Source organism: Narcine bancroftii, chromosome 14 (genome assembly GCF_036971445.1).
Source record: "Narcine bancroftii isolate sNarBan1 chromosome 14, sNarBan1.hap1, whole genome shotgun sequence".
In the NCBI taxonomy this organism is placed as follows: Eukaryota; Metazoa; Chordata; class Chondrichthyes; order Torpediniformes; family Narcinidae; genus Narcine; species Narcine bancroftii.
In genome coordinates this window covers 31,340,151-31,366,151 of record NC_091482.1, presented here as the reverse complement: position 1 = coordinate 31,366,151, position 26,001 = coordinate 31,340,151, and the positions used below count along the sequence as shown (strand labels likewise).

The following is a 26,001-nucleotide window of genomic DNA, read 5'->3' as shown; positions in this document are numbered from 1 at the left end:
CATGAGCAGTTTCACTGGAGATCTACATATAAATGCGGATTCCACATGAGCAGTTGCACTGGAGATCTATTTAAATGTGGATTCCTCATGAGCAGTGTCACCTGAGATGTATATGTAAATGCGGATTCCACATGAGCAGTTTCACAGATCTACATATAAATGCGGATTCCACATGAGCAGTTTCACTGGAGATCTACATATAAATGCGGATTCCACATGAGCAGTTTCACTGGAGATCTACATATAAATGTGGATTCCACATCAGCAGTTTCGCTGAAGATCTACATATAAATGTGCATTCCACATGAGCATTTTCACTGGAGATCTACATATAAATGTGGATTCCACATGAGCAGTTTCACTGGAGGTCTATTTAAATGTGGATTCCACGAGCAGTTTCACTGGAGATCTACATATAAATGCAGATTCCACATGAGCAGTTTCACTGGAGATCTACGTATAAATGCGCATTCCACATGAGCAGTTTCACTTGAGATTCTACATATAAATTGGAAGTAAATCTCAAGGTCGAAACTAATTCTCTTCACGTTTGGCGACACAGAAAAAAAAAGTACTTCTAAACATAACTTTGAAGAACCTCAATGTTTAATTCACGAAAGGATGGTTCCCTACACGTTGAGGGCTTATTTAGCTAAATTTTCCTCATTAATTGCACGTTGAGAACCAATTTAACATAAAAAGTTCAACTCCATTAAAAAACCATGGAACAGAATTTCTGAGGGACAACTCAATCAAATGGTCAGACCCAGAATATTTAATTTCAATATAATTTTATTAAAAAAAGGAAATGTTACCTGAAATAAAAAATTGCTCCAAAATTAATTGTAATTCAACGAAAAACTATGCCGCTTTCAGGTGGCCAAAATACCCTGACTGTAAAGCCGCCTATTCTACCCCAATGCGGCTGTTGGGTGGCCACCTGAAAGTGGAGAACCCGGCCAAGAGGAGCACTTACCTAACCCTCTTCCTGTAAGTATATTCTCTGGCTTGGAGAATCCCCCATTTCTCCTGAAAGCAGCAGTGGGACTACGGCCACAGACCACAAGATCCGGTGTTCGCTTGGACGCGGCTCTCCTTCAGCCAGCAGGTGACAGAAGGGAGTCTTCTCAGCGGCCCCTGAACATCCCAGCTGCACTCCCCCAGCCGCGCCTGCCGGCACATTATCTACATCCGAGCACCTGAAAGTGGCGACTTATTCCACCTTTGCTTTCTGCCACTGACTGTCATTTCTCTAAACCCACACCACAATTTAATCGAGGGCTTGGAAACCAGTTTTGTACCTGTGCATGAGTAGCCTTCAGGATTGCCAGCTCCTTCTCCACTTCACAAATGTGGCTGGTTGCCTTGGCAACCTCAGCTCGCTCCAGGTCCCGTTCTGCCAGCAGCTGCTCGATGTGCTGCTGTTTCTCCTTGAGAGCTTCCTGCAAGGCTGTCGTCCCAGAGATCTTGCGGGCGTAACGAGAGGACGTCTCAGTCAGCTGAAGACAAAGAGAGATGGGTGGTGAGAGTAGCGGGAGGGAAGAGGATATTCGACAACATGTTGTCCATTCCTAGCCCTAGTTATTAACCAAGTCCACAACCAGCCTTGCATGGTGAATCAACTCTGATTCAGTGTCGATTCATGAACACAAGATGCCAAAGGACAACATTTTCACCATTATTATCACCACAAATTCTGGACCTGAGGAACAAAGAGTGAACTTGGCTGAGATGACTGTGTTGTCACAAATCAATGGCCATTATGATTGCATGACAGCGAGAGTGCTGTCCTGGAGCAAAGTTTATTGTTTAAACTACTGATGAAATGGGATCAATCTGTCTATTCACAGTGTTGGGAAGACTGCCCACATCTGCCTGAAGGGCCAGGAGATCTTCTAATGTTCCGGACAACACTGCCAAAAAAAACCCCTCGATTAGCTGCTGTTTCCAGTATGGCTAACTGCGTATTTTCCTGCTTCCTTACTGCACAGGAGACCATTTGGCCCATCAAGTCATGCTGGCTCCCAGTAATTCTCCCTGTGGCTTAGTCAAGTCATAAATTCAAAGAGGGATACAGGAAGGAAAGGCCCTTCAGCCCATCGAGTCTGCACCAACATCAACCACCCATTTATTCTAATCCTGTAGTCATCCAATTTTTTTTCATTGCACATTCTTGTCACCTCTCCCCGACTCTATCTCTCACCTAACATACAAGGATCAATGCCAATGAACGCACCACCATGCCACACTCCCGTGGGGTACAGGAGCACATGGAGAATGTGAAAAGTCCACAGAGTCAGCACCAGAGATCAGGCTTGAACCCTGGTCCCTGAAGTCATCAAGGGTTATTGTGCCCGCACGCAATTACAGCAAAACAAAAAAGGACAACAACTCAAACCACCTCGATAATAGCAAATACCTAAGGATATTGGATTTAGGTGACTGAAGGAAAGTTTAATGGAGATGTCACAGTTAAGTATTTTAACACCGAAGGGCCTTACTGTGTCCTGTAATTTTATGAAACACAAGTGCTGGGATCTTGAACCAAAAAAAAGTCATGTTCTGGATGAGGTTCTTTACGAAGGCCAAGGGAAGGGGAGCTGGCAAGCGTGACAGGCAAGGGAGAGGCTGGAAAGGACAAGAGGTATTAGGGTACCGGACGAGAGAAGAGAACACGGGAGAATGTGGGTAGGGGATTGAGAGAACTTTGGGATCTTTCTCAGTGAGTGGAATTTTGATAGCGTGAACCCATCCCAGAGAATTATGAGGATAAGATTACAGTAGACCTGTTATGTTGTGAAGTGCAGTGCACCAAAGTGTTGGAGAAAGCCACACAGTGTCCATGGAAAGCAATAGGTAGTCAACATTTCAGGCCTAGGGGTTCCTCAGGGTGAGCCGAAAATTAGGCAGATGCTCCAATAAGAAGGTGAGAGGGTGATGTCGGAGCACAAGCTAGCAGGTGATAGATGGATACTATTTGGAAGGAGAAGGAGGAGGAGCACAAGCTAGGAGGTGATAGGTGAATACCGTTGGGAGGGGGAAGGAGGAGGAGCAAGATAGCATGTGATAGGTGGGAGGGGGAAGGAGGAGGGGCACAAGCTAGCAGGTGATAGATGGATACCATTTGGAAGGAGAAGGAGGAGGAGCACAAGCTAGTAGGTGATAGGTGGATACTGTTGGGAGGGGGAAGGAGGAAGAGCACAAGATAGCAGGTGATAGGTGGGAGGGAGAAGGAGGAGGGGCACAAGCTAGCAGGTGATAGGTGGATACTGTTGGGAGGGGGAAAGAGGAGGAGCACAAACTATCAGGTGATAGGTGGATACCGTTGGGAGGGGGAAGGAAGAGGAGCACAAACTATCAGGTGATAGGTGGATACCGTTGGGAGGGGGAAGGAAGAGGAGCACAAACTAGCAGGTGATAGGTGGGAGGGAGAAGGAGAAGGGGCACAAGCTAGCAGGTGATAGGTGGATACTGTTGGGAGGGAGAAGGAGGTGGAGCACAAGCTAGCAGGTGATAGGTGGATACTGTTGGGAGGGAGAAGGAGGAGGAGCACAAGCTAGGAGGTGATAGGTGAATACCGTGGGGAGGGGAAAGGAGGAGGAGCAAGATAGCAGGTGATAGGTGGATACCCGTTGGGAGGGAGAAGGAGGAGGAACACAAGCTAGCAAGTGATAGGTGGGTACCCGTTGGGAGGGGGAAGGAGGAGGAGCACAAGCTAGCAAGTGATAGGTGGATACCCATTGGGAGGGGGAAGGAGGAGGAACACAAGCTAGCAAGTGATAGGTGGATACTGTTGGGAGGGGGAAGGAGGAGGAGCACAAGCTAGCAAGTGATAGGTGGATACCCGTTGGGAGGGAGAAGGAGGAGGAGCACAAGCTAGCAGGTGATAGGTGGATACTGTTGGGAGGGGGAAGGAGGAAGAGCACAAGATAGCAGGTGATAGGTGGGAGGGAGAAGGAGGAGGGGCACAAGCTAGCAGGTGATAGGTGGATACTGTTGGGAGGGGGAAAGAGGAGGAGCACAAACTATCAGGTGATAGGTGGATACCGTTGGGAGGGGGAAGGAAGAGGAGCACAAGCTAGCAAATGATAGGTGGATACCCGTTGGGAGGGAGAAGGAGGAGGAACACAAGCTAGCAAGTGATAGGTGGATACCCGTTGGGAGGGAGAAGGAGGAGGAGCACAAGCTAGCAAGTGATAGGTGGATACCCGATGGGAGGGAGAAGGAGGTGGAGCACAAGCTAGTAGGTGATAGGTGGATACTGTTGGGAGGGGGAAGGAGGAAGAGCACAAGATAGCAGGTGATAGGTGGGAGGGAGAAGGAGGAGGGGCACAAGCTAGCAGGTGATAGGTGGATACTGTTGGGAGGGGGAAAGAGGAGGAGCACAAACTATCAGGTGATAGGTGGATACCGTTGGGAGGGGAAGGAAGAGGAGCACAAACTAGCAGGTGATAGGTGGGAGGGAGAAGGAGAAGGGGCACAAGCTAGCAGGTGATAGGTGGATACTGTTGGGAGGGAGAAGGAGGTGGAGCACAAGCTAGCAGGTGATAGGTGGATACTGTTGGGAGGGAGAAGGAGGAGGAGCACAAGCTAGGAGGTGATAGGTGAATACCGTTGGGAGGGGAAAGGAGGAGGAGCAAGATAGCAGGTGATAGGTGGATACCCGTTGGGAGGGAATAGGAGGAGGAGCACAAGCTAGCAAGTGATAGGTGGATACCCGTTGGGAGGGAGAAGGAGGAGGAGCACAAGCTAGCAGGTGATAGGTGGATACTGTTGGGAGGGGGAAGGAGGAGGAGCACAAGCTAGCAAGTGATAGGTGGATACCCGTTGGGAGGGAGAAGGAGGAGGAGCACAAGCTAGCAGGTGATAGGTGGATACTGTTGGGAGGGGGAAGGAGGAGGAGCACAAGCTAGCAAATGATAGGTGGATACCCGTTGGGAGGGAGAAGGAGGAGGAACACAAGCTAGCAAGTGATAGGTGGATACCCGTTGGGAGGGGGAAGGAGGAGGAGCACAAGCTAGCAAGTGATAGGTGGATACCCGTTGGGAGGGGGAAGGAGGAGGAACACAAGCTAGCAAGTGATAGGTGGGAGGGGGAAGGAGGAGGAACACAAGCTAGCAGGTGATAGGTGGATACTGTTGGGAGGGGGAAGGAGTTGGAGCACAAGCTAGCAAGTGATAGGTGGGAGGGGGAAGGAGGAGGAACACAAGCTAGCAGGTGATAGGTGGATACTGTTGGGAGGGGGAAGGAGGAGGAGCACAAGCTAGCAAGTGATAGGTGGATACTGTTGGGAGGGGGAAGGAGGAGGAGCACAAGCTAGCAAGTGATAGGTGGATACCCGTTGGGAGGGGGAAGGAGGAGGAGCACAAGCTAGCAGGTGATAGGTGGATACCCGTTGGGAGGGGGAAGGAGGAGGAGCACAAGCTAGCAGGTGATAGGTGGATACTGTTGGGAGGGGGAAAGAGGAGGAGCACAAACTATCAGGTGATAGGTGGATACCGTTGGGAGGGGGAAGGAAGAGGAGCACAAGCTAGCAGGTGATAGGTGAATACCGTGGGGAGGGGAAAGGAGGAGGAGCAAGATAGCAGGTGATAGGTGGATACCCGTTGGCAGGGAATAGGAGGAGGAGCACAAGCTAGCAAGTGATAGGTGGATACCCGTTGGGAGGGAGAAGGAGGAGGAGCACAAGCTAGCAGGTGATAGGTGGATACTGTTGGGAGGGGGAAGGAGGAGGAGCACAAGCTAGCAAGTGATAGGTGGATACCCATTGGGAGGGAGAAGGAGGAGGAGCACAAGCTAGCAGGTGATAGGTGGATACTGTTGGGAGGGGGAAGGAGGAGGAGCACAAGCTAGCAAATGATAGGTGGATACCCATTGGGAGGGAGAAGGAGGAGGAACACAAGCTAGCAAGTGATAGGTGGGTACCCGTTGGGAGGGGGAAGGAGGAGGAGCACAAGCTAGCAAGTGATAGGTGGATACCCATTGGGAGGGGGAAGGAGGAGGAACACAAGCTAGCAGGTGATAGGTGAATACCGTTGGGAGGGGAAAGGAGGAGGAGCAAGCTAGCAGGTGATAGGTGGATACTGTTGGGAGGGGGAAGGACGAGGAGAACAAGCTAGCAAGTGATAGGTGGATATCCGTTGGGAGGGAGAAGGAGGAGGAGCACAAGCTAGCAGGTGATAGGTGGATACTGTTGGGAGGGGGAAGGAGGAGGAGCACAAGCTAGCAAATGATAGGTGGATACCTGTTGGGAGGGAGAAGGAGGAGGAACACAAGCTAGCAAGTGATAGGTGGATACCCGTTGGGAGGGGGAAGGAGGAAGAGCACAAGCTAGCAAGTGATAGGTGGATACCCGTTGGGAGGGGGAAGGAGGAGGAACACAAGCTAGCAGGTGATAGGTGGATACTGTTGGGAGGGGGAAGGAGTTGGAGCACAAGCTAGCAAGTGATAGGTGGGAGGGAGAAGGAGGAGGAGCACAAGCTAGCAAGTGATAGGTGGATACCCGTTGGGAGGGAGAAGGAGGAGGAGCACAAGCTTGCAAGTGATAGGTGGATACTGTTGGGAGGGGGAAGGAGGAGGAGCACAAGCTAGCAAGTGATAGGTGAATACCCATTGGGAGGGGGAAGGAGGAGGAGCACAAGCTAGCAAGTGATGGGTGGATACCCGTTGGGAGGGGGAAGGAGGAGGAGCACAAGCTAGCAGGTGATAGGTGGATACCCGTTGGGAGGGGGAAGGAGGAGGAGCACAAGCTAGCAGGTGATAGGTGGATACCTGTTGGGAGGAGGAAGGAGGAGGAGCACAAGCTAGCAGGTGATAGGTGGATACCCATTGGGAGGGGGAAGGAGGAGGAGCACAAGCTAGCAGGTGATAGGTGGATACCCATTGGGAGGGGGAAGGAGGAGGAGCACAAGCTAGCAGGTGATAGGTGGATACCTGTTGGGAGGAGGAAGGACGAGGAGCACAAGATAGCAAGTGATAGGTTGATACCCGTTGGGAGGGGGAACTAGCTGAGAGGTGATAGGAGGAAAAGGCAGAGGGCTGAGAGAGATGCTCTGATAGAAGAAAGGAACAAAGGGGGTAGGGAGCTGGGAGTTAGGGGCAATGAGGGAAAGCAAGAAAACAGTGGGGGGGGCTACTGGAGAAGTAAATATTGAGGCAGTCTGGTTAGAGATGGAATACAATGTGTTGTTCTTTCAAAACACACGCAGTCTCAGCCTGGCAGTACAGACAGACCCCGACTTACAATGTTCTGACTTGTGATATTTTGAAGTTATGATCACAATCTGGTACTTTTGGTTTCAAGTTACGATGTTTCCCTGCACTTGCAATACGCTGTGCAGTTACGAGTGCATTATACAGTAATTTACAGCAAACCAGCCATCATGGAAAATTTATGACACATCAGAGTCACGTTGCGTAAAAATTCATGTCGTATTGCATCAAATTTGCGTTGCATCAAATTGTGTTATTATAAAGGTTTTTAGCTTCTAAATAACATTTAAATAAAAAATGGTAGAATGCAGTACTGTTTCAACTTATGATGCGAGTCCCAACAGTACCCTATTGTAAGTTGGGGTCTATCTGTACATGAGGCTGTGGGTGGACAGGTCAATGAGGCAATTAGGTTGTGCCCTTTTGTGTACTGCCCTAGACTCCAACACCTGCAGACCTCTTTACCTCCAAGTTGTGAAGGTGCACGAAGACACAGACTTGCATAAAAAGGACGCTGGAAACAAAAGGAGTCATTTTATATTAGAGAGCTTCAACGTTGACACTAGATCATGGGCACTTGCAGACCAAATGGCTCTGCGTCTGGAGATGAGAGATGCTAGTAGATACGTACCAGTCCCGTCCTACTGGGTCTGCCTCCAACCGAAGATGCTACAGAGCTGACAGAACTGATCGAGGAGCTGCTGGGGCTCTGTGTCAAGGATGAGACTCCCATGGCCATCCTCTTACTCTTCTTGGTCTTGGCAGGAGTAGTGGAAGGGAATCCAATCCGCATTACCTTGTGAATGGGAGCAAATAGTCCAAACTTGGGTGGGCATTGGAAGTACCTGTGGGGCACAGAAGGAAAACATCAGATCCAAGAGGGCAGAATTATCCACACCTGAATAATGAAAAGGTAATGAAATCTCCACAATGAAACACATGGTTGCATGGGTCAGTGGGTGGGGTTTATGAAGTTTCCATTTGGGATGTTATTACAATCGGAGAACAAACATAGTTCAAAATGGAACAAATCTCAAAATTCAGCTCTTTTGAGTTGTCCCATTGAATGCCAGATTCACGGTTAGCGTGACATTGTTATAGTGCCAGCGATCAGGACTGGGGTTTGAATCTACCCTGTCTATAAGGAGTTTGTACGTTCTTCCCATGCCTGTGTGGGTTTTACTCAGGGGCTCTCCCACCCTTCTAAAATGCACCAGGGGTGTAGGTCAATTGGGTGTAATTGGATGGGACAGGCTCATGGACCAAAAGGGTCTGTCACCATGCTGCATGCCTAAATTCCACAGGCAGAGTGGGGCTTGGGGAGAACTCTATCAGCTCTGATTGGATCAATAGAGTGTGGGAAGTCAGTCAGGTCACTCTCAGTGGAAGCAATGTTTGTGTTTCCAACTAAATAGAACAATGAGCCTTTTACACAATCAAACCCACAGTTAGCCCAATTTAATAGCTGGGGACAAGGCCCCAGGGTGAATGCAGCGGTACTTTTTAAATGTATCGATTTGGAACATGATAGAACAGGGTATAGAAATGAGCAGTACTTCCCTTCCCCCCAGCCCAGGCTGACATGTAACTTCAGTGTTGGTAGACTTCTGTGAATCTGCAATTCCTGAATGGAGAGTCTGAGAATTCATGAGTGCGTACTGGATAAATCAAAGGGCCATCTCACCCTATGGTGTATGACAGGTAACTGCCTGGCAAGGGCATTCCAAGGTTGATCATTTTATTATGAAACCTCTACACACACATTGCGATGGATGGATCGGTGAGCGAGGAAACTAAGCCAACTGAGTGTGGACTCGGCAAGTGCCCTTTACCTTGTGCCCGCAACAGCGCCATCATTTTTTCCCAGAGGTTCATCCAGCTCAACTCCACACCACTCGCCCTTTGCGAAGTCCGTCTCTCCCACATACTTCACCACTCCTGTTTTGGTGCCCCCCACCTGCAAAAATGATGAAAAGAGTCAATATCGCCTCTTGATGACCAAATCTAACCAGTTCAATTCGGAAACTGAGCCGTCACGTTGTGATATCATGATCCATGAAGCAAGACACTATCCCATCAAAAGTTGTTGAATTTGATAACTGCTGGACTGCATTGCACATCCAGAGTTGAGTCCCAGAATCCAATACCCCACCTCAACTTGGGTGCAATGCATAGTCACACAGCACGGAACTAGGTCCTTTGGTTCAACCATCCACAGCGATCAAGTTGCCCATCTAAGTTAGTCCTATTTGCCTGTTCTCACCCTTTCCTTTACACATATTGGTCCAAATGCCTCCTCCTTTGGCAGCTCTTTCCATCCATGCCCCACCACCATCACTTAAAACAACTTCGAGTTCCATTTATAACCCTCTTGGAAAGGGAGGAGAGAGAAGTAAAGGAGTGAGAAAGAAACTTCAGATTAAATCTGCTGGCAATGCAGCTTCATACCCCTTATCCTAATTTAAGGGTTAGAGGATGTGTCTCTACACCAAAAACATACCTAATGTAAAAGCTAGTAAAGATCTCTGAACACTTGACTGCTTCTTGGATGCCATCCAGTTCATTTACCTTTTATGACAAAGTTTACCTCATTAATACTGCACGCTGCAGTCTCACCAAAGACCAGTTGTTCTCAACCTTTTCCACTCACATACCACCTTAAGCAATTTATTACTAACCATAGAGCGTAGGATGTTGTGGTTACTAACCTCTGTGGTTAGTAAGAAATTACTTAAGGTGGCATGTGAGTGGAAAGAAAAAGGTTGAGGATCTTCTGCATTAAGCTAGCACCTCTGCTGCTGCTCAATATGGGTTACTCCCAACTAGCTCAACAAGAAGACAAGACCATGGGGTTCAGGACCACTGACAATAATATGCAGCAGATCTCATGCCAAACTCCATCCTCTAAAACAAATTTAAATGCTGCCTTTGAGCAATGAAGCTGGATTTTTTGAATATTTTATTGAAAAAAAGTTAAACCACAATTACATCTCAATTAATGATGAATTATATATTTAAAAAAAACAATATATGTGGTGTTTATAACCCTAATCCCTCCTCCCTCCTATACTATCTCTAACCCCTAAAAGAAAGGAAGAAAAAGAGATTATCAAAAATACATACACAAGTTTAAGTCGACTGCCGTGAAGCCGAAAATCACTACCAGGACGAGTTCTAATTCTTATTGAGAGTTTTAAATCTTCAAACCAACATTTTGTAAATATGGGTTCCATATTTTCAAAAAGAAATTATAGTTATCACATAAACTATAGTTATTTTTTTCAAGAGGAATACAAGATCTCAATTCAGTATGCCATTTTTGCATTCCTAAATCTACATCCAATTTTCAAGTAATAGCTACACATTTCCTAGAAATAGCTAAAACAATAGCAAGATTACTAGGCTGAACCTTGGCTGGAACAGCCTTTGACATTCACTTTCCTACAATGGGTCAGTTAAACATTGCAGAATGCAGAGGTACGATTTGTGAATGCATCAGCGAGCCAGTCGGCACCCTCTTGTGAAACTCTGCAGAAGCTTGCAACTTAAATAACTCTGTCCTTCAAAAAGAGCAATAAAGCAACAGTAATCCAGAAATGACTTGGGAAAATACATGGGAAAATGTGCTTTAACCCCCATCGTGAACATAAACATTATAAATGGGAATTCTCACGATTCCAAATTTCAGTTCTCTGCACTGCAGTGCTAATGGAGATGAGCATTGATTTTCTGATCTAGAATTACACCACATCACAGAGGCAGCTGGGTCATGGGAGATGGTACAGACATTTGTGCTGGCACTGACCTTCATCAGGAGTAACATCAGAATGGCACCGTCTACTTGGGAAGAAGACGGCTCCCACCAGCATGATTTATCAAGAGCAAAAACAAACAGAGGGGGAAAGCGGCTTGAACCATCACCAACACACCATAAATAGATCAAAAGTAGCAAGCACATCTCATTGGTGCTATGTTGTTCCCATTCTACTGCCAAGAGTCAAAACCAAAACTTTGGAAAGTTTCTCGTGCCTTTTTATTTTCATTTCTACATCAATTGCTCAGTAGTCGAGAATTACCAGAGAATAAAAGTGACATGAGGTTAAGACCAAGAAATTATTACAGCACACATCACAAATTCAATGATTTTGCAAAATATACACCGTCAACATGCTTTTACATATTTCTACCACAAAGAATGCAGCAGGTAGCTATTTCTGGCACTGGAGTAGCAACAGGGAACTTGTAAATTCTAAGTGCACTCAAGCAAATTGTGAAACCGCATTTAATAAATGTATGGAACGAGTAACTGCACTGATTGTGGTGACAACCCAGGGTCCACCCGTCCTTTAGCGACCCACACTTCTTCTGGTGGAGGCATGTCCTCAGAATCTCATTCTGGATCAGGATTCCTGGCAGTGTGGCACCCATCAAATTCCACTTTTATTTCTACTTTCAATTGCACCCTCCGATTTCAAACATGCTTGCTCAACAAAGTACTGAAAGTATGAGCTTAAACGGCATTCTGAAGACAACACAGTATGGAGGGCCTTAAGTGATCAGAATAACCAATCTCCTCGACCAATGAGATCCAAAATGGAGGACTATCTGAGGAAACAGGTGCATGATGGGAATTGATGATATCACTTCTCTCCTTATTCAGTTTATACCGGGGTGCTCATAACCCACAAGCGGCTCTTCAGCGTGTAATGCGCAGCTTGCGGAAATACATTGGTTGAGACAGGAATCGTACGAGCTGGTGCTCACATCAGTTTTAATTGCGATCGCGTGATTGTGGCTCTCAAACATCTGAAGTTTATTGTGCGTGGCTTTACATTAAGCACGTTTGGCCACTCCTGTTCTTTCAGGTTGGAAAAAGTGGATGGATAAAAAAGGAAATGCAAGGAAAAAGTTGCAAATTCCTCCTGAAAATCTAAACAATGCAAACTTAATTTTGGGACCAAAAAGTTTGTTTTATACCATTCAAAAGGGTTATTGGCTTGTAATGACTAAATATAACTCTGGTAAATAAAACAATTTCATGGGACAAATCAGAAAATGACAGTTTCCCGAATTAACTCTGCATCTGTTCTTTATCCAAATTGTTCTGTCATTCGTGCTATGGACCTATCATTATTTTTGAGAGTGGATGTTGCTCCAAAGTAACTGACTTCAAACCCTCAACCAATAGGCAAAGAAATGCTACACCCCAAGAAGATTTTTTAAAAATGATCTGAAATTTATTCAGGCCACAAAACAAAGTTGGACAGCTGGATAACCTAGAGGTCAGAGCCTTTGCCCTCTACTCTGGGAACCAAATGGCTATTGGGAAATTCAACCTTTCAATATTGTCAACATGAGTTTCAGTCTCCCTAACATTACTATTCAAACCCCACCCCTACCCTATCTGAGGTAAATTCCTCCAAATGATATGAACAATAGTTTAAAGCAGGGGTGTCAAACTCAAATTCACAGAGGGCCAAAATTAAAAACTTGGACCAAGTCGAGGGCCGAACTAAATATTTATTGAAAATTTTCAACAACATCTGCATGTTTTCTCTTCTTTCAACATATGTAATGTTAAACTTTTTCTTATTAAAATAAATGTTTAATAATAGTTTTGGATAAACTCTTTCCAGAAGCATTAACAAATGAGAAATAAAATATTCAATAAATAATATTTCTCTATAGAGGATTTGTCAAATGTTGCTAGTGTGCTGTCGAATAGTAAAATCTGAGGGCTATTGAGAATGTGGGAGAATAACATGATTCCTGAAACAATCCAATGGGTGACTGATTGTGGGCATGAACTCTAGCAGGGTTATTTGCCATGCCCTTTTTCCATTGGTACAGATATCCTTTGATTTACACACTTTTCAAGTTTTATGCCTAATGAGCTTGTATCCAGGTGCAGGACCATTTTTAACCAGGAATATATTCATCACTGTGACATGAAACGATTGGAAGATCGTTTTATCCTGAGATTAAAGTTCATAATCCTTACTCAGGCCTGTGTGCGGGAGGGCGGGGTTTGCGGGCGATCGGGTTGAACGACGACAGTGCGGGGGCATCGGCTCTCGCTGCAGGGCGGCATCTCGGCGGATCAGCGGCCCCGTCACCGTGAGTCGCGGGTCGGCCTGCGGCAGGGGGGGAAGTGGGCAACGGTCCTGGCGAGGTCAGACCCGAGGCCTCCGGTTCCGGGTGCTGGGAAGCGGCCTTGGCTTCCTCTGACACCGGACAGGCCCAAAAATCAGAGTCCACGGTGAGACCCTGCAACGTAAACAGAGGACGTGGGGGCGATTAGCAGGCTGACGCCGATGCATTCTGGGATTTGTTGTATTACTGTGCATGCGCTATACTGGCGCGGCAGCCAGCGGGCCACCTCTAATACATTTTTGAAATGATCTTGCGGGCCAAATATAATTATATCGCGGGCCAAATTTGGCCCGGGGGCCAGAGTTTGACATGTGTGGTTTAAAGTGTCCATGATGCTGGTCGGAAATTAACAGTTCCTATCCAATCAAAAAGTATACTTCTGACTTCCTATCCAATCACAGAAATACTGATTTACTAAACCAGTTTCTTCAGAATTTTCTTTTAAACCAAAATCTCTCGAGACCTATGACCTCAAATACAGCCTTGCATCAGTCTTGAGGTCAGGACTGGGATCTTTTTCAGCTTGCTGGCTTCAGGTCCACTCCTGGCTGCTGCAGCTGAGGCCTGGCATCAGTCAGTTCGCTGCTCAGTGTAGCATTAGGGAGGTCATCAACTCCATACTTAAGGAGACGATATCTTGTATCCATCAGCTCACAAGAGTAGACACAGTGCATTTATGGGCTGCTGGCTGATCCAAGGAACAGGCCTCAACAGTCTGCACCTTAATTTCTGCAGTGATCTCCCCGCCAGGAGTACCTGCCTGTACCAATGAAAATAAAAATCACAGGGACCTACTTCACAAGAACCTTCCTCCAACAGGCTTTGTCCCTGACCAGCCTCTCCTCCCTAGAGCATTCATACATCCATTAATGACACTCCTTTCACAAATTTCCTTGTAGTATAGTGTACACCTTTAAGAGCCAACTCAAAAGTCTTAGTTGCAGTGTTATTATTACACTGTTAATATTGCAATTAAACTGTCACACAAGACAACTTTATCCTGTGAACCTCCCAAATGAAGCTTGTCTTTAAGTGATATCCACAAATATCACGAAACACTTTGGCCTAGAAATGGCTGTACCGAGTCTTTAACATGACCACTGTGTGGTGGGAATTAGGCCGGCCCACCATGTTAAAGACCTGGCAATTTCTAGGCCAATGTGTTTCGTGATAAAAGTAAAAACACACAATGCTGGAGAAACTCAGCAGGTTCAAGAGTGTTCTTTGCGTAGCAAAGGTAAAAATACATCACCGACATTTCAGGCTTGAGCCCTTCATCAAGGTGTGGAAAAATGTCAGTAGGTGTCCAAGCAAAGGGTGGGGGGGGGGGGTGGTGGGTGTAGTCACAAAGGCAGGGGGAGATAAGTGGAGAAGAAAGGGAGGGGATACCAGTGGAACTATCCCTCGCCCTGCCACTTCTCCGGACCTCACTGGCCATGGCCTGCAGCAGACCCCTCCTCTGCTACATCCACACATTCAACCGTCAACTCTACACCCATCTGGCGTCCATCAAGGATCGCAAGCTCGCCTCCCTCGAGACTCCAGCCTCTGCAACCCTCAATGTGGGTCCCCATCTCGGCCCTGGCAGCCTGCCCTCCAGAGCTCCCAACACTTCCCCCGCTGACACCAGCTGGTGCCCCGTTTGCCTGCCAGTCAGATCCTCAGCATCGATCGCCAACTCCAGCCCTGACCACTGGAATTCCCAGAGCCATGGCCACCGACCCAACCCTGGCCCTACTGGAGCTCCTGATGCCTTGGCCTCAAACTCCCAGACTCCAACCACACCACCAGAGCTCCTGACAGTTTGACTGCCGACTCCGGCATTGACGCAGTCTGCCTACCTGCAGGAGGTCCCAATGCTGATGCCTCTGACTCTCACCCGAGCACCAACTACCCTCAGGCCAGAGCTTCCCTCACTGACTTCAACCACATGGCTCCCGACTTAGACTTCAACTGTAGTCCTTATCTCGCTGCTGGATGCCACTTGCTCATCCCCTTACTAGTATAACTACCCTTCCCTATCCCCTACACCTCCCTATCCCCTACACCTCCCTATTCCACTCCCATCGCCCACTCTCTTCTCCCCAAACCCATAGACCTCATCTCCCCGCTCTCTCTGGTTCCCTAACCTTCCTCTCCCCACTGACCTCTCCATTCTGACCTCCCCAAACTTCCCCCTCCCCCAACCCCCTTCCTCCTCATCCTTCCAACCTCCCCCACCTTCCATCTCCACCCTCTGCCTCCCCAACCCTCCAAATCCCCCAACACTGATCCCCTCTCTAACCCCTGCTTGGAGTTTTCTATCCCCGCTGACCTTCCCCTCATCTTTGTCCCCCTCCACCCATATCTCAATAAGCTCCACGCACGCCGCAATACCGAGCTCTTCTTTGGTCGTCTCTGGCTCTGGGCCCACTTCCATGACTTTGACTCTCAACCTGCCCCCACCCAAGATCCTTTCTCCCACTTCAAACTTTCTTCCTCCCCTGGACTCCTCGTCCTGGCCAGTTGCCCACTCTGGACCTTTTTATTTCCAACTACTGCCAAGACATCAACCTCCTCAACTTCACCGCCCCCCTCTCGTATTCCATTCTTACTTCCTCCGAACACTCTGCCCTCCACCCTCTCTGCAATAATCCCAACCTCACCATCAAACCCGCAGACAAGGGTGGTGCTGTTTTGGTCTGGCACACTGACCTCTACCTTGCTGAGGCTAGGCAACAGATCTCAGACACCTCCTCCTATCAACCCCTCCCACAGGACCCCACCTCAGCACATCAAGCCACACCATCTCCAACCTCATCACCTCTGGTGATTTCCCCTCCATTCTCTTCCACCCCTGCACCATTTCTACCACTGCCCAAGATACACAAACCCAACCATCTGGGTAGACCCATTGTTTCTGCCTGCTCCTGCCCCACCAAACTAGTTTCATCCTACCTAAACTCTATCCTTTCTCCCTTGGTCCAATCCCTACCCACCTATATCCATGACACCTCACATGCCCTCCATCTTCTCAATGACTTCAGATTCCCTGAACTGGACCACTTCATTTTAATGATGGGTGTCCAATCCCTTTATACCTCCATTCCCCACAACAAAGGTCTGAAATCACTGCTTCTTTCTGGACCAGAGACCCGACCAGTCACCATCTACCACCATCTGGCAGAAATTGTCCTAACTTTAAACAACTTTTCCTTTAACTCATTCCACTTCGTCCAAATCAAAGGATGTAGCCATGGGTACCTGCATGGGTCCCAGCTAAGCCTGTCTGTTTGTGGGCTTTGTGGAGCAATCCATGCTGCAAGCTACACAGGCAAGAACCCTCAACTCTTCCTCTAGTATATCGATGACTACATCGGGGCTGCCTCGTATATCCATGTCAGCTTGTCAACTTCATCCACCACATCCAACATCCATCCAGATCTCAAACTCACCTGGTCCATCTCTGATTACACTCTCCCCTTCCTGGATGTCTCTGTCTCCATTTTGGGAGACCAGCTTTCCACTGACATATATTACAAACCCTCCAACTCTCCCATAACTACCTTGACTACACTTTCTCACATCATGTCCCCTGCAAGGATTCTATCCCTTTCTCTCAATTTCTTTGTCTCCGCCACATCTGTTCCCAAGATTAGGTCTTCCAGTCAAGATCTTCCGAAATGTCTGTCTTTTTCCACAAATGTGCCTTCCTCTCCACCACTATCAACTCAGCCCTTATCTCCTCCATTTCCCACTTATCTGCCCTGCCCTCCTCTGCCCCCAGATGCAACAAACAGAGCCTCCCTTATCCCCACCAGCTTCTGCATCATGTAAGTTATCCTCGGGAATTTCGGGCACTTACAACAGGATCTCACCACCAGAAACATCTTCCCCTCTCCTCCCCTCTCCGTTCCCTCCGTGACTCCCTCATGTACTCATCCCTCCTCACGCATCTCCCCCACAGCACCTTCCCCTGTGTCTGCAGGAGGTGTCACACTTGCACCCACACCTCCCTCCTCACCACTGTCTGGGGCCCCACAGGAGTGATTTACTGCATCTGGTGCTCACTTTGTGGCCTTCTCTACATCAGAGATACTGAGCGCTGATTGGGAGATTGCATCTCTGAGTACCTCCACTCCTCCAGTGACAGAGACCTCCCTGTAATAAACCATTTCAGTTCTGTGTCACACTCCCACACTCACATGTCTGTCCATGACCTGATGTACTATCCCACCAAGGTCACCCGCAAATTGGAAGAACAACTCCTCATTTTCTGTCCAGACACCCTCCAGCCAGATGGACTTTTCTGGTTTTGGATAACCTGCTCTCTTCCCCTCCCTCCTTCCCTGTTCTCTTCCTTCCCCCTCCCTTCATCTATTCATCCCTCCTCCTCTTGATCACTGCTGTCCCCTCCCTCCTTCTCACCTCCTGCCTTTGCAACCACATCCCCTCACCTTTACTCTTTTGTTCGAACGCCTGCCAACATTTTTCATACCTTGATGAAGGGCTCAAGCCTGAAACGTTGCTTATGTATTTTTAACCTTTACTGTTGCGGTGATATGTTTCCTCCATTGTATATAGTTATTATCAGTTGTATATATGGAGCTGGCCCGCCCACGGATGACTCATATCCTATGACTCCTCCCCCGTGGTCCTGGGCCATAAAGGTTGAGCCATCTTTCCCTTGCCACCATTCCTATGCTGGGATTTGGGCCAGCAAGGTTCTTCTGTGTATTAAAGCCTATCATTCCCTCAGCTAGTCTCTGTGGTTACTGGTAGTGCCCTACAGCTATGAAGGACACTTTCTGACCTGCTGAGTTTCTCCAACATTGTGTGTTTTTACTCCAACCACAATGTCTATAGATTTTCATGTTTTACTCTTGTTCAGCCCATGGGTGGAAAACAGGTTAAAAAAAAGAAAGTTAGAATCGATTGTCAAGAGCATGTCACGAAATTTGTTATGCACCAGCATCACAGTCCAAACATTTATATAACAAAACAAAAATAGTGCAAGAAAAAGGCAAAGTCAGGCAGTGCCTGTGGTTCATTGATTATTCAGGAATCTGATGGCAGAGGGGAAGAGGCTGTCCTTGTGCTGCTGAGTGCATGTCTTCAGACTGCAGACACTGTGATTATACTAAAAGCAGAGATGCTGGAAGAACTCAGCCAGTCTCACAGCTGCCATAGGAAGTAAATATATATTACTGACTAATTACAGGCTAAACACATGTAGGCAGATAATGTCAAACTCAGAACAGTCCATTCAAGGAGCAGAACCAGGAGTTCAGCTAACAGCCCCAGGTAAAAAAACAAAGGAATTTCTCTCCCCCAAAAAAATGAAGTAGAGGATTGTTATGTGCATAAAATCAATCGCTGTCACGGGAATGGGCTCAGCAAGATGGGTTAACATTGGAATGCCTGTCTCGGAGCTTTAAAATTATAGGACACTTAAAACTAAAGAGGCGGCCATTTGGCTCATCTTGCAGATGCCAATTTTTTTAAAAATTCATTTAATTCCCACCCATCACTAGGTCTGTGACCAAGCAGGGCACGTTATACAAAACAGTTCCACTCCCAATTAAAGGAGGTTATTTCTCCAAGACAGAACGAGGATAATTATGTGCAAGTTTTGTGGATGAAGCCATTTTCAGTCACATAGGCTCAGATGTGGTGAAGGGTAACTGCTTCCATCTCCATTTGTGGTTTGGGTGAGGAACGATTTATTACGTCCCTTTGTAAGCTCTGAAGAAATTAATTTATATCCTTCTTGAAATCAGTCTTTACTTTTGACTCCTAGGCACAAACCTCTCCCATGATTTTATACACCTCAATAAATCTGATATTTATCAAGAAAAACAATTCTTATTTACCCATTTTCCCTCCATGCTGCAATTCCCCATTTCCAGCCATGTCTTTGTAAATCTCTGCACCGTCTCCAGTGCAGTCAAATCCTTCCCATAATGTCGTAACCATACTGTATGCAGTTCTCAAGCTGTGGCCCCATTGTGTATAGTCCCAGCATAATCTCCTGCTGGTGCCCTATGCCTTGGCAAAAGCTTCCTGTGTGGATTTTAACCACCTTATTGATCTCATTAAGATTTGTGGAATTAAATTCCATTGCCATTTTCTGCTTAACTGACCATAATCACCAACATCTTCCTGCAGACTGAAGTTTTTCTCTCCATTGTGACAACACATGGCAAATTCAAACCACCCCATTTTTTATTTTTTTTTTATTTTTCACACTATGAACCATACTGACCAAAATACACACAAACATTTCCCTCTTGAATATACACAGTGTCATTTTCTTCCCTTTTCCCCCCCTCCCTTCCCTCCCTCCTTCACCCCCCCTCCCCACTCACTCAACGATCAATACATCAAACCCATTAAACAATGACATCACACAATGAAAATAAACAAGAAATTTGTGTCTTCTACTTTTACACACTGGGTCAGTTCATTTCGTCTTCTTGATGCCAAAGGTATTGATAAGGGATGGGAAGGTGAAGGGTTGCCACAGAGGGTCAGGAATGCAGAATTCATGCTATTTTATTACACAGAGAATCGTGTATGGGGACCAAGTAGCTGAATCTTGCTACCAGTTCATGTTTAATGTGGAAAAACGGGCAGTTACAAAGTTAAAGACAACTCTTTAAACATTGCTGACAAAGGGCTCAGGCCCAAAATGTCGACTGCCTTTTTTCTCCTACAGATGCTGTGTGACCTACTAAGTTTCTCCAGTGCTTTTGTATGTTGCCGCTGCAGATTTTCATACCACTTCATTAGGAAGCAGTTTTGCTCTGGTACTTGGTGTTCACATGCACGATAGCTCCTTGGGGAATTCACAGAATGGGTAACAGTTTACCCCCATAACAGATACATTCAATTGATGGAATTAGACATGCAGCCTAATGATCACAAGCTCAAGGTTCATTGTTGTAAAGTGCATCCAATTACAAGGTAATGGAAAGTGAGAAAGGCGAAGCTGAAGGGGACTCAGTGGTTCAGACAGTATTCATGGGGAGAAATGGTTTCAGGTCAGAATCTTTTACTGAGAGTCAGGTTATCCAATTTTTTTAAAAAGTAGGCAATTGGAACATCACCAATCACCCTCACTGAGGAGCAATTCCAGATCTGTGCAGACACCCAAAGCCCATTTTTAGCATGAAAGAGGGTGGCCAGTGTGGTCTGCTGGCTCTAGGCCTGCCTGTCCCAGGCTGCAGGCGTACCTTCCTACAGATGTCACACACCACCACTTAAGCAGGTGTCCTGACTCTCAAGCAGCCAGCAGTCATGATGCTTCAATGCACTGGATAAGTTAGGCCATTAGCTCGTGGGGAATCCAAACAGAATGACTACAGCTGCTGACCAGCTGTGCATTTACAGAGTGAAATAGCTCTGCGGTGACATGGGGCAGCTACGTGTTATCAGTCAATGATTTTTCTTTCTTTTTAAAATATTTTTATTGCATTTAACACACAAATCCTACACACAGTCTTCTAATAAAACAAATAACAGGTCATACATATCATGTACATATCATAAATTAACAAATTCTGTCAATATAGTAATTAACCATCTATCTCTTTCTCCTAATAGATTCCAAAATAATTCTGGATAGAAAAATAAGTAAAACTACTTTGATCAAAACAAAGGGCAAGTTCTGTCTAATGTAATGATGTGATCTATAACAACCATAATTAAACCCATATTTAACAGGTTAATATAAAAAAAATTTAAAAAGGAAGAAAACAGAAAAACCTAAAACTAGATCTAATCGCCCCCCCCCCCCCTCTAATCAAGGTTACCGTGTAGAAAAGGATGTAAAGATATGGATCAAATAGCGACCTTCAGCCACCGGACAGAGAATCATCGGAACATCCAATCACAATAGAAATCTAGGAATCTTGTCAAATTGAAACTTTCTATCTTTAATTTGTATCTAATTTTCTCCAAGCTTAAATCGGACATTACATCAGGTAGCCACTGTGTACAAGTAGGTGAAGAGTCATCTTTCCATTTCATTAAAATTGCTCATCTGGCTATCAACATGATAAAAGCTAAAACTGTCAATTACTTTTCACACCTGCTGTAAACACACCAGGATTGTAAACCTGACTAACTGCCTGAGTGGCCTCACCCATGCCTTCATTGTTAGAACTAGCAACCCTGGCAGCCACCTGCCCCTGTACATGGATTTTCCCAACTATAGCTCCCAAAACAACTCAGGCAAAACCCTCCCCACTATTGAGAACATCTACAAGGAATGCTGCAGCAATTATCGAGGACCCACACCACACAGCATATGCTCTGTTTTCACTGATATCATCAGGAAAGAGGAAGACTCGTACCACCATGTTCAGGAACAGCTGCTCCCCCTCCACCATCAGAATCCTCAACGAGAAACTCAGTTCAAGACTCTTACTTGTGCACTTTGTTGATTTTCCTTTTTATTCTCTGTGTGGCAGTTTGTTTACATTTGTTATTTGTTAACAGTTCTTTACATATATATGCTATGTACAGTTTATTTTTTGCACGACCAATTAGTGGTAATTTGGGCGTGCTCGCAGGACAAAGGAATCTCAGGGTTGTATGTGATGTCATGTATGTACAGAAAGATCATGAGGCAACTCTGAGAGCAAAGCCTTTTTTAAAAAAAAAACTGCTGTGGTGGAAGTGCTGGCTCCTTCAAGTTGCAATGGTCTAGTGTTTACAGTGTCATGCGATGCAGAAACTGGCCTGTACACAAAAGTGTACGTGGGAGTCATCAGTTCACAGTGTTCTCAGGATGTGTAGTCACTGTTGCACCTTCCTGATAAGTGAGGAGATGTTGCATGTCCACGATAGGTCACTATCTAATGAACTTGGTGCTCTCCACTACAGCATTTAAACACCTCATTTAACCACCCCACCTGCTCTGAGATCACAACTTCCCCCTTAATTAGAATGTCAGCATATGAGAGGATGCCTTGTTCTTCATTGTGGTAAATGAGTTGAATTCCCAGGAAATGGGGATGCTGATCCTCTTTTAAGAACTATGACACCAGAAGACACTTCTGGGATATCTCCTCAGTCCAAACTTCCAATGCAGCTCAAGGACAGCTGGGGAGGGCTGGGTGGGTGGATGCGTTTCCTCAATAGAAGCCGAGACATCAAATTCTGCCTCACTATTTAGATTCACACGCCTTTACCCCTGCAGCGACTCACCACTCCCACCTTGGACAGGATGAGCTCCCAAGTCTTTTTGTTTAGTGTACCTGAAAGGTTGGTGCTGGACTCGTCCACAGTCACTGTGGCCGCTGACAAATTTTCTGTCATGATTGTTATACCAGCGAGTGTCAATGTGTCTTCCCATCAAAATCCTCATCCTGTCTCTTCCCTGCAGCAGATGACGTAAAGCCTCACCCACCTGGGAGCTGGCAGCCAATTATGTCCCCTTTCCTGGCCACTCATAGCTCATCCTCTGGAGACCCCAACTTTAACATAACCTCCAGACAAGAGTGTCAGTACACAGGCTTGAAGTGTGGAAATGAGCAAGACTGTGGGCACATCTTCATGCTCTTCCTCAGGCTGGGCCTTTGGTGACCTAAAATGTGATAGAACCCTGCGAGAGGGGCAATGAGTAGAATAAGTGCACATACTATTGGGAAGGGAATAATTATCTCTGGTTTCAACCCAGTTCTGAGTCAGTCATTCTAATGATAGGACATTGCTCCTTTGAGGCAGAGATGAGGTGATGTGCCTGTTCCAGTGTGAGCTGCTGTTGCCTCTGGTTGAGGTCCATTTGTCCCGCAAGAGGGAGGGTGGTTGTTGTGCATGTGTGGATGTCATGCTGTTTGTGGTAGCATCGTGCATGCAAATCGTGAGGTGTGGGATTGAAGTTTGCAGCAGACCAAAGTCAGAGTTCTACAGCATGAAAGCAGGTCCTTTGGCCCAGCACATCCATGCTGACTGAGCTGCCTCCTTGAGCTTTTGCCAGTTTTTGGTCCCATATCTTGCTGAGTGCTCGTCTTCAGGCACCTGTACCTTTTCACCAATGATAGCTGAGTGAAAAGAGTATGGCCTGGGCAGTGCGGGTGCTTTCTTCAGATACTGTCTCTTGAAGATGTCCTTGAAGGAGTGCCTGTGATGTTGCAGGGAAAGTTAACAACCCTCTGGATTTGCTTCCTGTCCTGAGTGTTGGCGGCTCTGTACCAGACAGAATGTTCTCCACTGTAGAAGTAGATGCTGATTCGAATGGAAATCTCCCAATTTACCATCTGTGTAGCTCAATCCCCGGGCACCACTTTTACCATTATCTCTCAGACAGTCGAGCTGGTGAAGTATTCCATTATTTCACACTCCCAACTTTTCTATTTCCCTGCAAATTTGCGCTTGTTTGATTCTCAGTACCTGACCATTTCCAACAAGACTGTTGCTTTCTGATGATCTTAATCTGTCCTGGCAAAGTGGAACAAAACCAAGTTAGCAAACTACACCGTGAAGGATGCACTTACATTTTGAATGCATTCCAAGTCATTCAAAATGGAAAGAAACTTTAATGGAGTCTAAGAGAATGGTCTTCCTCACTATGAGAAAGTAAATGGAATGGTTTGAGACCAATTAAAATATTAAAGGTCCAATAAAGGATAACTAGCATAAGCTGAAACTGATAAGGTAGAACTATCTAAGCTCTAAGCAGAGGATACCAAAGTTATTCAACACACAAAAGTGCTGGTCATGCAACATTCTTTGTGGCAAAGATACAAACCCACCATTTTGGGCCTGAGACCTTCCTCAAGAAATGAGCGAAAAGCAGGCGGGTGCCTGAGTAAAATGGTGGGGGCATGGGAGTTGCAAGAGGTCAATGGTGGATATGGGTAGGAAAGCAGAAGAGAGAAAAAAGCTAGGAAGTGATAGGGGAGGGATGGCTCTCCGAATGGAGAGAGAAGGGGGTTGTGGGCTGGAGGAAAGGAGGCAGAGGGGTAAAGAAAGATGAAGGGCCAACAGAAACCAGATAAGTCAATATTAATTGCTGTCTGGTTGGAGAATGCCCAGAGGGAATATCAGGTGTTGCCCCTCCGATTTGTAGGTGACCTCGGTTTGGCAGTGCATGAGGCCACGGACAGACATGCAGGGGTGGATGGGGTGTGGCAGGTCACTGCTAGCAGCAGACAGAGCAAGAGGTTCTAAACAAAATGATTACCCAGTCTGTGTGCCGTCCCTCTGATGTAGAGGGGTCCACACAGGAGCACTGGATGCAGTAGCTGACCCCTGCAGATTCACTAGTGGAACATTGCTTCGCTTGGAAGGGCAGTTTGGAGCCCTGAAGAATGGTGAGGGAGGAGGTGTGGATGCAAGTGTAGCATCTCCTGCAATAATAGGTAACAAGTGGGTGATTAGTGGGAAGGGAGGAGTGAATTAGTGAGTCATTGATGGAGCATTCTCTGTGGAGGGCAGAAAGGGGAGGAGAGGAGAAGATTTATCTGGTGGTGGGATCATGTTGATGGTGGCAGAAATTACAGAGGGTAATGTGTTGGATGCAGGAGCTGGTGCAGTGGTAGGTGAGGACAAGGGTAATCTTATCCTTGTTGCATCTTGGGGAGGAGATGTGTGGGAAATAGGAGATGTAGGTAAGAGCGGAGTTGATGGCAGTAGAACGTAAACCACGTTTTTTTGAAGGAGGATGAGGATATCCTGGATAATCTGGCATGGTAGACCTCATTCAGGGTGCAGATGCAATGGAAATGGAGGAATTGAAAGAAAGGAATAAAACCTGCTCGGGGCACACGGTGTGAAGAGATGTAGTCGAGGCAACAGTGGAAGTTGGAGGGGTTAGTAGATAATATCTGTAGAGAGTTTTTCTCCTAAGATGGAGACAGAGATCAAGATAGACAGCACTCGTTGCCAGAGATGGATCAAGTGAATTTGAGGTCAGTGTGAAAGTCAACAACAAAGTGGATGAAGTTGACGAGCACCATTGCAGTCACCACTTTGGCAAAGGACAAGTTGAATAGTCATGTAAATAAAGAATGTCCAGTGATAATGAAGTTTTGTAATGAGACATTCTGAGTTGAGATATTTTTTTTTTAAATCACCCTTGACTTAATTGCAGAAAAATCTCTTCTTGTGCAATGTGCTGCGAAAGCTGGGATTGATGGCTCCAACCATGTAAGATGACAAGGCTAGTTGCAGAATCAGCCCTGTTATTACTGGCCTCTTACCATCTGTACCCCCACTGGAAAAATAGTCCCAAACCATTTTCCTTTTTCCTTGCAGTATGGCCATCTGTGAATATTTAATCTATCTTTTGCATTAGCTCTTTTAATTTAATATATACTAGAGTAAGAAAGATTCCAGTGCATTTGCATAATGTGTTTGACAATAAACTCATCATCTGTGGATTGTGCAGAAATCAGAGAAAGGATGGATTCGCTGGGCTGTCTGATTTTTGAGTTTTCAGGTCCTCGAAGCAGCAGGGCAATGTCTTAAGGAAGAGCTTTTTAAATAAGAGGATTCAATGCAGGAAAGGAGGATTATAATGTTTGAGCATGGGATGTTTACTGCACACTGACTGACAAGCGGGCAAATTCTTCATTCATGGACAAGGAAATCCAAGAGGATTGGAGACAGAGTTCTGCTGTGTAGATTTAACACCAGCATGACTCAACA

The 26,001-nt window shown here is 46.3% G+C and overlaps 1 protein-coding gene across 1 annotated transcript in view; it reads right to left on the bottom strand.

The window, feature by feature from the left end:
- Positions 1–936: 936 nt before the first annotated feature.
- The window catches only part of LOC138750008 (CAP-Gly domain-containing linker protein 2-like), a 107,253-nt gene continuing 82,188 nt past the window's right edge, over positions 937–26,001 (bottom strand). Inside the window, exons 4-6 of the mRNA XM_069912159.1 lie at positions 9,045–9,169; positions 7,844–8,057; positions 937–1,499 (exon numbers count right to left, since the gene is read on the bottom strand). Of these exons, the coding sequence (XP_069768260.1) occupies positions 1,245–1,499; positions 7,844–8,057; positions 9,045–9,169 (594 nt within the window). The 3' untranslated portion in view covers positions 937–1,244. The remainder of the gene's footprint in view (positions 1,500–7,843; positions 8,058–9,044; positions 9,170–26,001) is intronic.